The sequence below is a fragment of the Vipera ursinii genome (genome assembly GCF_947247035.1).
Source record: "Vipera ursinii genome assembly, chromosome: 1".
Taxonomy (NCBI): domain Eukaryota; kingdom Metazoa; phylum Chordata; class Lepidosauria; order Squamata; family Viperidae; genus Vipera; species Vipera ursinii.
This window is the reverse complement of record NC_139512.1, coordinates 335,260,005-335,273,856: the sequence shown is the minus strand read 5'-3', so window position 1 is coordinate 335,273,856 and position 13,852 is coordinate 335,260,005. Positions and strand designations below refer to the sequence as shown.

The following is a 13,852-nucleotide window of genomic DNA, read 5'->3' as shown; positions in this document are numbered from 1 at the left end:
TCAATTTACCATAAAGGTTAGGACGCTGAGCTTGTCGATCAGAAGGTCGGCAGTTTGGCGGGTCGAATCCCGAGTGCCGCGTAACAGAGTGAGCACCTGTTACTCGTCCCAGCTTCTGCCAACCTAGCAGTTCGAAAGCACGTAAAAATGCAAGTAGAAAAATAGGGACCACTACAGTGGGAAGGTAACAGCGTTCCGTGCGCCTTTGGCGTCTAGTCATGCCGGCCACATGACCACGGAGACGTCCTCGGACAAGCGCTGGCTCTTCGGCTTTGAAACAGAAATGAGCACCGGCCCCTAGAGTTGGAAACGACTAGCACGCATGTGCGGGGGAACCTTTACCTTTACCTTTTAGCATGGTAGAAATCGATGGGATATTTGTATTAACCAGGAATACTGTGTGAAATTCTGGTCCCCATAGTTGAATGAGAACAAAAAAGAGATGGAAAAAGTGTAGAAGAGGATCACACACACACACACACACACACACACACACACACACACATATCCTTGAAACTTCCCTCATGAGAAAAGGCTAAAATATTTAGAACTATTTAGCTTAGGAAGAAAAGACAATGAGAGTGAATATAATCAAGATGCATAAAATCTGGTGTGGAGAAAGCTGATAGAAAAGAGTCTCTCAATGTATTAGGATCAAAGGCTATCCAATGAATAATTGGAAGTAGCTTTAGAACAAGCAAAGAGGTATTTCTTCACACATTGTATAACTGACTACTTAAATTCGTTACCCAAGATTATGGCGATAGCCATTAATTTGGACATCTTTAAAGGGAAATTAGATAAAATCCCAGGGACAAGTATTTCAACAGCTATTCATCTTTAATAGTTTGTATGAGAGACGGCATGCCTCCAAATGCCATTTGCAAGAATTATGAGCATGCCAAAGGCATTTGACTGAAAAAAATTGAGTTAAGATAAGTCTTGGTTGGGTTCAACAAGGGTATTTTTTATCGAGAAATTAGTCCCATGGAAGTTTCTGTTCCACCCAGTCTTCCCAGCACACTGGCATGCTCAAAAGTGCTGTGGCAAAATCTAGGCAGAAGATTATTAGAAGTTCAAGGTATAGAAATCCAATAAAATAAATAAATAAATAAATAAGGTAGATAGATGAAGGTGTGGGGATGTGGGGATTAGAAAAGGTTTGATGGAAACGGTGACTGAGCAAATTGAAAAAATGCCATCAGTGTGACAGCTGAGGATCTACTGAGTGGAAAACCTGTTTTCAAAAACTTAACAAAATCAACATTAATCAAGTTTAACATGCTCTGGATGGCAGCATTATGTCTTTAACTCACCTACATAAAACTATATTCTCATATATAGAAATATTGCAAATAAGAGTGATCATTACATAAGAGCCTGCAATCTAAAGAGCAATTGACAGAGATGCCCCCAAGAGCATTTGGAGAGAAGAAAGCTCTTGGAACACCTTGGATCTGCTAGTTAAGCTTTGTTCATCTCCCCACTTCTACTGGTCTATGCTAGGAGTTGCTGCCTGCTGGCCCTTTAAGAAATACCTTGCGGTTCTGCTACTCCTGCAATCTTCCCATATCTGCAGCAAAGTGAAGATGCTGTTTTAACAGTGGGGGGTCAGCTTAATTGGGAGGAAACTGATAATGGAATAAGAAATATGTTCCTAATGGCTTTGGGGGATAGAGATTTGATGATCTGACTTTCATTGCAGTCCTAGCTAGTTAACAAAATGAAGTAGCCTCATGGGTAGTGGGGGGATTTTTTTTTGAAGAAGCTAATTACATGAATTTCCCACCTTGCCACCTAAGAGAGCTACCCCTCTGGGAATCTACCAATGACTAATAAAGGCTGATCTAGTCACATGAACATATCATTGCATAAAGGCAGCATAGTACCATGATAAAGTTAGAAATCTAGCTTTATGTTTAAGCAGGAAAAAAATGAGCTTGCGATATAAGAAGCATTGGCACAAGTTGTTTAAATCTTAGGCTAGATTCAAAATACAGCAGCTGTCATGAAATGAAGAGGAAACATTAAGGCTGACATGATATTCTTATGCCATTGAAATAGTAAATTTATTTATTTTTTATTTTAATTCCATTTATATCCCGCCCTTCTCCGAAGACTCAGGGCGGCTTACAAGCTTAGCAGTAGCCTTCATTCTATGTATATGCCTGCCTATTAGGGCTTTCACACCCCCCCCAAGCGGCATTATTACAAAGTCAGCTTATTGCCCCCAACAATCTGGGTCCTCATTTTACCTACCTCGGAAGGATGGAAGGCTGAGTCAACCTTGAGCCTGGTGGGATGCGAACCTGCACTAATTGCAGGCAGCTGGTGTGAAGAACGGGTTAGTTTCCTCTTTACTGGAAGTGGGATTGCCAGTTCTTTGCTTCCAAGAGGACAGAATAAGGTTTTCAACCTCCCACTTCTGGATAAAGCCTCTCTGCCCCACTTCTGTTTCATCTTCCCATTTGCTCACTAAGAGGAGGCCATCAAATACATCTGTGTTTTCAGGCACCTTACTGTTTGGGCCATAGGAGTGAGAATTTCTGAGCTACCTTCCTTCTTCTGCAGGTCCGAAACACAGTGGAGGGCCAGGACTATTTCTTTGCCCTCAAGCGCCTGAGGAAGGACCATGTGGTGCAGAAGCGTCAGCAGGACCATGTTCTGATGGAGAAGAAAGTCCTGCAGCAAAGCCGCTGCCCCTTCATTGTCAGGTTGGAATTGCCATGCTGCGGAAGGAAAAAAGGAAGGATGAACTGGGGTGGGCATGAGCTGAGGGCTGGAACTGCGGAGATGGCAGCGATCATGGCCCAGGTTTCAATGGCCAGACTGAAGCTTTTTAGCTGCCTCAATGAAGACTATCATAAATCTGGATAATCATTAGGACTCGTTCTTGTTGTCTAGAGGTTGTCCAAAATTTTGAGCCAAGGTATAGTAGCCCTAGCTACTATGACCCCCAAAGGCTAATACCATTCTCAATGATGCTAACTGGACAAGAGAACTGGGGATATTTAACGAGGACCCTGCAAAGATCTTGTCTAGTATGTAAAAGCAAACATAACTCCTCCATTTTGAAAAAAAATCCAAATCCATAGTTGGATAACATCTTTTGCAAAGCCATCCATACTGATGCAAATGAGTGGGCAAGATTTTAGAAAATGTCATCATGCAAGATAGTACAAAGATGGGTGATAACTGGCTGTCTCCAGAAGTAACAAAAGCTGGACTAGGTATTTCAGTCATGAGATTTGCAGCATAAAATCAGCCTCAGAATTGAGATTTCATTGGATATATTTTTGGTGGTTAGTGTTGTGTATTCAGTTCTTGCAGGCATTGAGTGAGACGGAGGGTTCCAACAGCAACTGACTTTATTTAGAGTCAGAACATAACAGAAGCGATCTAATAGCTGCTGCGCAGCTATTTATCCAGTTGGCCTCTAGGTGGCGACCAATAGATTTAAAGCAGCAGTTTCCTGCCCAAAAACCTACTTAACCGGCTGGAGACAGCCAGTCTAGTTCAGCCCAGCAACCATTACAAACATGCAAGTGAATTCAGCCATTAGCAAACGATTTAAACATAAGCAAGTAATTACAGCAAATAAAGCTAGTACATTACAGTTAGTCTCATTAGACTGATGTAATATTCAAAGAAAAGGGTAATAGTTGCTATATCAGCTCCCAAAGTACAAGACCATTAGTCAACACTGTTTCTGACTTGTTTGATGTGATCTTTTTAATAGACTGCTTGGGTAGGCTTGTAAGAGTCTGAAAGAAAGCAGCTAAGAGGAAAGACAAGATAAAAATCAATTGATTTTGTAAAAAAAAAAGCCACCCCCTTGATTAATAGGATCCTCAAATTCCTATAATGGTGAATGAGATACAAGGGAAACATCTAATCCAGTGTTTCTCAACTTTGCGAACATTAAGGTGTGTGGAATTCTACACCTAGAATTCCCGAACCACTATGCTGTGAAATTTTGGGAGTTGAAGTTCATGCATCTTGAAGTTGCTAAGTTTAAAATGTGAAAGACAAACTCTCTTATTGGAGAAGATGGATTTCTGTTAATGGTTGATCAACTGTGTCTTTTTCTTGTTGTCTGTTACTATGTCCTTTTTTATTTAGCAGTGGGTATATCTTTTGTTTTCCTTTTAATATGGCTTAAAGAATGGATAATGCTTAGAGACAAAAGACTATTGTACCTAGAGGGGCAGGACCTACAAATTGTTTGGCATGCCTTTCTGTGGTATGGTAAGAATAAAATACATAGATACTTTCAAAACCATTTTATAAGGAATGCACTTCTTTCAGAATGGGAAAAAATAAAAGAAAAAAAAATTATATTAAGATACCTGAATGGCTTTCAACAATGGAAGCTTTTGCTTACCCAAATTTAATTAACTACAATAAAGTTGAAGGAAAATTGAAAGACAGACAAGAATTACAAGGTATTGATTTAGCATGGTAGCCATATCTGCAAATTCAAACAAGATATGAAAAAGATGTTAAAACAATGGGATTTTATAAAGAACAGATAGACTTTGATCAGATACTGTTAAAAACAGAATTAAAAGTTGATTAAGAAATTCTATAGATTTCTGTTAAACTTAAAGATGGAGGAAGAACAAATAAAAGAAACAATGATAAAATGGGCAAAGAATTTTGGATATAATATACAATTAGAAGATTGGCAAAAGTTATGGGAAAGAAATGTTAAATTAACTAAAGCAGTGCCATATAAAGAAAACTTATATAAAATGGCATATGACACCAGTGAGATTAGCAAAAATGTTTAAAAATACTTCAAACAATTGTTGGAAATGTAAACAGAGACCAGGTACTTATTATCATATCTGGTGGACATGCCCCAAAGCAAAAAGATTTTGGGTTAAAATACATTTATGGTTGAAGAAAATGACTAAAAAACAATAGACTTTAAGCCATAATTATATTTGTTAGGAACAATAGGAGCAAATTATGAGAAAGATTGCATATATTTAATACTACACATACTAATGGCAGCAAGAATTGTATTTGCCTAACATTGGAAAAATGAAAATTTACCAGCTGAAGAAGCACTAATTAAGAAAATTTTAGAGTTTGCAGAAATAGATAGATTGACTTTAAAGATAAACGAGAAAGAAGACTCAGTGTATTTTAGAACATGGGATAATTTTTATCAATGTCTAGAAAAATGAGTTAGAGAGAAAGGAATGTGATATGTAACTTTGAATATATATTAGCAAGAAAAAGACTATTGAGTGATTAATTAACATTGTTTATGATATCTATTATCTATTATTGTTTGTTAAGCTCATGAACCTAGACATTATGCTGTTTGCTGAATATTGAGAATATTATTTGGAAAACCCCAACCCCAACCCTAACCCAAACCCAAATCCCAACCCCAACCCCACCTTATTCCTAACCCTATAAAAACTAATAAAATTTATCCAAAAAAAAGGTAACATCATCAGTGCTAATAAGGAGTGGGATTTGAATTCTGGGAGTTGAGGTCCATACAGATTAAAAGTTACCTAGGTTCTTCTATAATATTGACTGTCTATCCCAGCTTGAGAAGGAACAATAAATTAGGGAAATATGGAGAAAAAAACCCTCACAAACTGAAATTATTATGGTTGCAACTACCTTGAAGATTGGAAGATAATTTATGTTCATATGGCACTTAGAGTTGCATTGGATTTTCATAAGTAATTGAACTGAATTAACCCTAGGGTTCTGTAGAATGCTTAATGTATTATTTATATTCCATATATTCATTTACATAGTGGCCAAGAAACACAGAACTTACTCCGTTCAGCAAATGTGATGTTAATAGTGTTGTACTTGTGCATTTTACTCTTTTTTATTGCTTTGTATTGGCTGGGGAAATCTAGGAGTTGAAGTTCACACATCTTAAAGTTGCCAAGGTTGAGAAACACTGATCTTGTCAAATGCAACAAAACAACATACCGTAGTCTGTTCCAGCTGTGGAGATGGTCAAATGCTTTTGCAAAGCAAAAATAGCCTGAGGAGCATTCTCTACAGGAGCTGAAAAAGCAAAGAAGGGATTGTTTTTGATCATGCTCCAAGGTTTAATATGACTTCCTGTTAAAGTGCTTTCTCTGAGCATGATGGCTTTTGCAGAGAGAATAACAATAACAATAATAACAGTAGTAACAATAACAACAACAACAATAATAATAACAGTAAAGTTGGAAGGATCCTTGGAGGTCATCTAGTCCATCTAGTCCAGGGGACCCCAACCCCCGGACCAATACTGGGCCTTGGCATGCCAGCAACCGGTCCGCCCAAACAAGCAAAGCCCCATCCGCGAGATGCAGGCAGCACACAAAACCATGTCCCCTCCAGTCCGCAGAAAAACCTATCTCCACGGAACCAGTCCCTGATCGAGTCCAACCCCCCTGCTCAGGGAGGAAACCCTACACCATTTCAGACAAATGGCTGTCCAGTCTCTTCTTAAAAACTTCCAGTGTTGGAGCATTCACAGCTTCTGGAGGCAGGTTGTTCCACTGGTTAGTTGTTCTAACTGTCAGGAAGTTTCTCCTTAGTTCTAGGTTGCTTCTCTCCTTAATTAGTTTCCATCCGTTGCTTCTTTTCTTGCCTTCAGGTGCTTTGGAGAATAGCTTGATTCCCTGTTCTTTGTGGCAGCCCCTGAGATATTGGAGCACTGCTATCATGTGACCCCTCATCCTTCTCTTCGTTAAACTATCCTGAAGCCTATTAAGGCAAAGGGGCTTTGAGGAAGAATATGGATTGTCCTGTCCACTGTTGATTAGACTAAAGTGCTTTAGTTCGTTTTGCTACCACTGGGACTAATTCTGTCCATCTCTCTTCACCCTCTTTTATTCTCTCTAGGCTCTTTTCAACCTTTCGAGATAGCCGCCATGTCTACCTGCTGCTGGAGTTCTGTCAAGGAGGCGAACTATGGGCCAAGCTGCGAGAAGTGTATGAATTCAGGGGACCTGGGCAGGGTGGGACAGAAAATGATCACCTGCATGTCTTTACCAGTTATTCCAAGGTCAAGGAGGTTGTGGGCCATAAGAAACTGCTAATGTGGGAGCTGCTAGTTTTGCTTCTTGGCCCACAAAATATATCTTCCACTTAGGATATATACTTCAGGCCCATAGCTCCAGTGCCAAGGAAAAGTCCCATAGAGTGCATTGTCTTCTCTATGCTGCCCTTAAGTACTTACCACCATCTAACTTTTGGGTGATTTCAAGCTTTTCATGTAGACATTGGCTGGGTTCACACAACGTATTGAATCTTACAACTTGGCTAACAAAGCACAATTGGACCAAGTCCGATAAAGCAGAGCTTTTCAACTTTTTCACCCATTGTACCACTTTTAGGATATGGCAACATCCGAGTAGCACCAGTCGCCAAGCAAGGTGTCAAAAACTTGATGACCAAAAAAAAGGGGGGAAAAGTGATGAAGTACAGGTAGTCCTCGACTTGCAACAGTTCACTTAGTGACTGTTCAAAGTTACAATGGCAACGAAAAAAGTGCCCCCCAAGCCACAGCTGAGCAAGACACCTGCCTGCCCCCCCGGCGGCACTCTTCCTTCTGTCCCTGTGGGTTGGGGGGTTGTTTGGTTTTTATTCCCCCCGTCTGCTGGGTGGTTGCAGCAGGTTTTGGTTACTTCACATGACCCTGGGACACTGTGACCATCATAAATATGAATCAGTTGCCAAGCATCTGAATGTAAATCACCCTGGAGATGCTGCAACATTCCAGCTGATCGGCGCTTCTTCTGGGCTCAGCAGAAGTGCCAGGATCAGCACCCAGCTCCAGCTGGAGCCTGGCATTGATCCTGGCACTTCCATTGAGCCCTGACAGCCCTGCGGCTCCAGCATCTCTTGCTCAGGCTTGTGCGGTGCTGCCACCAGTTCAGCTCATTCCCCTCCCCCACTACCACTTTTCTAGGATGGTCGCGTACCACCTGCCAGGTGCCAATGTACCACAGGTGGTACCCATACCACTGGTTGAAAAGCCCTGCGATAAAGAACTAACATATGACTCTTAGTGTGAACTTTGGTTATATTTTTTTATGGCTTAGTTTGTTGGAATAACTCAAAAGGTTGTACGTATGCAGGCAATTGCTGTCCCCTGAAACATGTTATACCCCTAAAGAAAAATTGTATCATGGTTTAATGTACTCATAAAACAACATTCTAAAATAATAGGAAGCTCCACACAATTTGCTTAATCATGAAAACCCAATTCCACTCTAACTAGTCTAATGAGTGGGGTGAGGCCTGTCATACAATTGCTTGTGAGGGATGGGCAGTAGATAAAAGATGGAGCTGATGAAGCAGCTTCCCACTTCACCCTGTCCATGAAGGAAGTTGCTTAAGCTACATCAAGGAGCAGCAATCTGGAAGGGTACATAGGGTCTTTCCTGGTTCAAACTGGAGATAATGTGGACTGAATCTGGGATTATTTGTACTCACTGAACTAATCCATGTTCTGGATTTGCACAATATATTGAATCAAATGCAGTCACTAGATCTATGATTGTCCTGGGTTAAGTATGTTGCATGAGAACAGCCAGTAATATAAACTCTACCACTTAAATCTTTCTTTATTTCCAGCCGCTACTTCTCAGAACCTGTGGCCATCTTCTGTTCTGCTTGTGTGGTTGAGGCTCTGGACTACTTGCATGGACAGGGCATTGTGTATCGTGACCTGAAGCCTGAGAATCTCATGTTGGATGCCAAGGGCTATGTAAAACTGGTATAAAGCATTTTTCACACAGCAGCCCTAGGCTGATTATTTGCCATGCTGAAAAACAGCTGGAAATGACATTGATGTCCAGATTTCATGCTCTTCTTCAGCTATGGCATCAGTGCTATCCAGCCCAGGTGTCCTGTTCCAATGGTGACATTTGTGGATTCTCCTGCTGCTTTATCCCTCCAACCTGCTCCTAGAAAACAAACACCAGTGACTTTTCTTTCCATGAGCTGATGAGGATGTGTGGATTTCCATTGATAGACTATGATATGAGGCCCCCTCTATTGCCATTCCCATATAAAACGTCTCTGAATTTACCCATTGGATGTGTGTGGCTTTTTTCTTATTTTTTCCCCCTGGACCATTTCTGAAAGTGGATCTGCCTGAAAAACAGCAAGTCAGCTGTATCTGCCCTGTGAGTTCAAAAATGTACAGTCTGAGGCTTCAGGGCATATACAGTGAAATCTCAGCCTGGAATGTAACTCCTAGTGACCGCCAAAAGTAATTCCCAAATTGTAATTTGCAATGTGATAGACGGATAAAACAATATTATTAAATACGCACCTGGAAAAATCATAAACTATTTTCACTTTTAATTACATTTAAGTATCAATGAAATAAAATTAAATATAGCTTTCACCCTGACCCTATTACTTATTTTTGGAGGTTCAGTTTCCAGTTTTGGGGGTGGTACACGTGCTATCGGGGTCCCTGGTGCATGTCCTTTCCACAACGGCCAGGTTTAAATCTTCAGGAAAGCTCAAGTCTACATGGAGAAAATTGCTTTCTCTTTTGCTTTTCTTCACTGGTGCAGTTAAGTAGTTTTTTTTTTAAAAGAATATCTCTAAATAGAAAAGTTTACTGTCCCACCAATGCCTGACCTCTCTTCCACTTCTTCCCTTTATTTTATTTTTAAAGTAATGTAGGTTGTTGGTCATCCCTAGAATTCTGCATTGTTTTCTGAATCAAAAGATTTTGGAACTCCAGCTTGATATACATATAGGTTGATGGGGGCAGTGGGACTCATCTGAAGAACAAGTGTCATTTTTTCTGTCCTCCATTCCTAACTACTACTCCCCCCTGCTTTTTTTATAGGTGGACTTTGGCTTTGCCAAGGCACTCAGACGTGGAGAGAAGACTTACTCCTTTTGTGGGACTCCTGAATACTTGGCCCCTGAGATCTTGCGCCATGAAGGACATGATTATGCTGTGGACTTCTGGACACTTGGTGTGCTCATCTTTGAAATGCTTGTAGGACGGTAAGCCTGTCTCTGCATTTCTTCAGGCATTGAGCATAGCAATGGGACACTCACACTACTTCCTAGCACATCTTCTTCCCTTCTTCTCTCCTAGAAGTAATTGGTGAGGGAGGGGAAGTTGGGAAAAAGAATTGGCAAGACCTGGGGAAAGAGGGACAAAGCATCAACTATGCACCATAAATTCTGAATGTGGTGCCAGAGCCATTATTGGATTTGCTTAGAGCCCAGTTGACCAGGCTGACAGTACAGGCAGAAGTGGTAGAGATTCAATTACACTTGGTGCTGGGACATACCAAGGACTGTTCCTTCTGGTGATACACCATCATGCTATTTAGACAAGCGGAAGAGTGAGTTTCATTGAGGAGGAACTTCTGGTTGTGAGGAAGTGGCTGGGTCTGTCCCATGGTAGTATCTATATATCCATGTTTTTCTTTTCTCTTCTCCTTCTTAGACCACCATTCCACAGTACTGAACCTCAAAAGATATACAGCAGGATCATGGGTGGTGTCTTCTCTTTCCCTGCATTTGTCAGTGAGGCTGCATGCTCCCTTGTAGCCAAGCTTTGCAGGTATGTCGCCCTGCTGACATTCATTCCAGTCAACGTGAGAGCAGACAGGGCTGTACTAAATAAAAATGAAGGAAAGAATCAGGTGGGTAACCATGCTCAACCTAATTCAAAGAAGAGAAATTGGCGTAGTGAGAACGTAATGGAGAATGTAGATGAGAGCTTTAATAATGGTACTTCTCCTGCTTGCAGATTAATCTGTGGTTTCTGTGTCAACTACAATTTAGCAAAAGCAAAATAACCCCAGTAGTGTGAACAGTCTAGGCCCCTGGTCACCTCTTCCAAGAAGCATAAACATAAAAAGGACACTGTATTTAGAATTGGTTAAATGCCCATTGTGCCCCTGAAAGGTTCCCATGTAAAACCAAAGATAATCTATGGGTGATATCCAGAGGCATCTTGAATTTCCTACTGTTCCGCTAAAACAATCCCTACTTCTAGTATTATAAATGAGAGGCAGTTTCGTGTGGTGGTCAAAGCATCACTAGTTTGGGTAATGAAATGTCTGCAAGAAAACAAGCAAGGCTCAGGGAGCACCAAGGGCCCCCTCAGGCTAGAAACCAGGAGATCGTGAGTCTCACCTTAGGTACAACATGAGCAGGGGAACTTTGGGCCAGCCATTCCCTTTTACCCCTGGGAAGGAGGCAATGGGAAACCACTTTCAAAAAACCTTGCCAAGAAAACTGTAAGGATTTTTCCAGGCAATTGCCGGGAGTCAGAAACACACGTGCTAATATTTTAAAGGTGCGAGGAAAACATCACTCCTGTCTCTTCTAATCATTTTATACACTTTTATCCTGACACTCCCCCAACCCCGTACCATCACCTCCTTTTTGTTTAGTAAATTAAAAAGTCATAAACCTTTTCTTGTAGAAAAAAAGAATCCAGTCACTTCATTACATCTTCTATACCAACTTATCCCACCAGACGTCCGCTAAGAAAACCCTGGGTTTGTTTTTTCTTCCCTCCCTTCCCCCTTGGCAGGCGTCGACCAGGTCAAAGACTGGGCAATACCAGCAATGGGATCCGGGGCATTCGGAAGCACAGGTACGTTCATAAGGAAGAATCCTGGACAGAGAAAAGTTACCAGCTGAAATTGCAGAACCCTGTCTTTGCCAAAAGGTGGCACAGGAGTAATAAAAAAGGTCCACATTCTATAGGAAAATAGGATGGAGTTGAGGAGTAACTCAAAATGTACAGAAGTTGGGATCAATCTATTTCCAGATGCTCATCTTTCCTATTTTCACTCAAAGGCATAATGCTCATTTAACCTACGGAACTGTTTTTGAGAAGTATTTGAGTATGCAAAGGTACTGATCAGATCATTGTTCTTTGCATTGTGGTGGTTTCTTATTTGCATATGGCCCATTGACTGAGACTAAATATCCTCACAGAAGTGAATGTTTGTAGCTCAGGGTTGAAGTGTGGCATCCATGATGCTCTCTGAACTTGGTTGTTTACTTGCAGAAGTTTCATTACCAAACTAGGTAACATCATCAGTGCTAATACTCTATATTAGTCCTTTTTTTTGGAGTCTGCTGCTCTAATGTTAAATTCAGAAAATTAATCTAGCAATCTTCCAAGGAGTGCTAAATCCAGAAGTATAAAAATCCTATGAAAAACCTGGCATTACCTGAACAAGTGCCCACTTTTTCTTGAAGCTTGTATCAAAATGGTTATTGGGGATAGTGTCCAGGGATAAAGAGGGAGGGGCATGTCAGCAGTGGTCCAAAGTGGCCAATGTATCTGAGCTTCTGGATATAATAATAATAATAATAATAATAATAATAATAATAATAATAATAATAATAATAATAATAATAATAAGAAGAAGAAGAAGAAGAAGAAGAAGAAGAAGAAGAAGAAGAAGAAGAAGAAGAAGTTGGAAGGGACCTTGGAGGTCATCTAGTCCAACCCCCTGATCAGTCAGGAAACCCTATACCATTTCAGACAAATGGCTGGCCAGTCTCTTCTTAAAAACTTCCAGTGTTGGAGCATTCACCACTTCTGGAGGCAGGTAGTTCCACTGGTTAGTTGTTCTAACTGTCAGGAAGTTTCTCCTTAGTTCTAGGTTGCTTCTCTCCTTGACTAGATTGTATTTATGGCAAAAATTATGTCAAGACGAAAAATGCTGTGATGGGAACAGCTGCATAACCCTTAGGTGGCCTCAGCTATGAATTATGGGTAACATGAAGGAAATATCTTAAAAATACAGCATTAAAAAGGTTATTAGAACATTTTTGCTCTATGGCTAGGGGGAATGTGAGAATTGTCAATAGGATCTAAGTGCTCAACTGCAGGATGTGCAGCCGCTTTCATTTATCTGGCTTTGGATCCTAGTACTCTAGACCAGTGTTTCTCAACCTTGGCAACTTTAAGATGTGTGGACTTCATCTCACAGAATTCCCCAGCCAGCCACGAGAAACACTGGTCTAGATCAAGGGTAGGCAACCTCGGCTCTTTTATGACTCATGGACTTCAAGTCCCAGAATTCCTGAGTCAGCATAGCTGACTCAGGAATTCTGGGACTTGAAGTTCATGAGTCATAAAAGAGCCGAGGCTGCCTACCCCTGGTCCAGATGCTTGCAGTTCATAGCCACTTCTGTCCTCAGGTGGTTCAACTCCCTTTCCTGGAAGAAGCTAGCGCTGCGTCAGATTGAGGCTCCCACCACAGTGCTGCTCAAGCAGGTATGAAAATGGCCTTCAAGAGCACTTTCCTCCTGCTTTCCCATACCAAACAGGTTGGGAAGCTGCTCCCGTTTCTACTCTTTGTTTCTTGCTCTTCCTCCAGGGTTTTCCTTACACCAATTTCAAGCGGTACTCTGTTTCACGGCAGCTGCCTGAGGAGGAGTTCTCCGGCTGGGATGAAGATTTCTGAGGTTCTGGGACTGCAGGGGAAAGGCCTGACCAGAGGCATCTCCCTATAGGTCCCGTGGACTGGATGGGTTTTTGGAGGCATCGCTGAGAGACGCGAGTCACCCCAGCAACTTCTCCCACTCCCACAACCAGATGCCCCTGAAGAGGGGCCTGCTGCCTTGCTGTCCTCTTGCCTTTCTACCTTTCTGTTCAGTGCTTGGCAGAGACTAGACTGCCCCTCCTGTTGTCTCGCTCCCCACTGCTCTTCGGTTCTCCGACAGATTATTGCAGTGGGCAAAGTCACTGTGAGTGAGGATGGTTGTCTTCCTGTGTTGTGCTGCTCAGTGTGGGGAATAAATACATTCAGGGGACAGCCTGAGCCTCCTTTCTGTGAATCAGACATGGCTGCAGAGTGTGTGT

At 41.5% G+C, this 13,852-nt stretch overlaps 1 protein-coding gene across 1 annotated transcript in view; it reads left to right on the top strand.

Moving 5' to 3' along the window:
• Positions 1–13,480, top strand: part of LOC310639189 (cGMP-dependent protein kinase 2-like) — a 38,588-nt gene extending 25,108 nt beyond the window's left edge. The window contains exons 14-21 of the mRNA XM_083360698.1: positions 2,572–2,714; positions 6,877–6,966; positions 8,614–8,755; positions 9,848–10,011; positions 10,463–10,579; positions 11,561–11,623; positions 13,189–13,264; positions 13,368–13,480. Coding sequence (XP_083216824.1) covers positions 2,572–2,714; positions 6,877–6,966; positions 8,614–8,755; positions 9,848–10,011; positions 10,463–10,579; positions 11,561–11,623; positions 13,189–13,264; positions 13,368–13,454 — 882 coding nt within the window. The 3' untranslated portion in view covers positions 13,455–13,480. The remainder of the gene's footprint in view (positions 1–2,571; positions 2,715–6,876; positions 6,967–8,613; positions 8,756–9,847; positions 10,012–10,462; positions 10,580–11,560; positions 11,624–13,188; positions 13,265–13,367) is intronic.
• Positions 13,481–13,852: the final 372 nt, after the last annotated feature.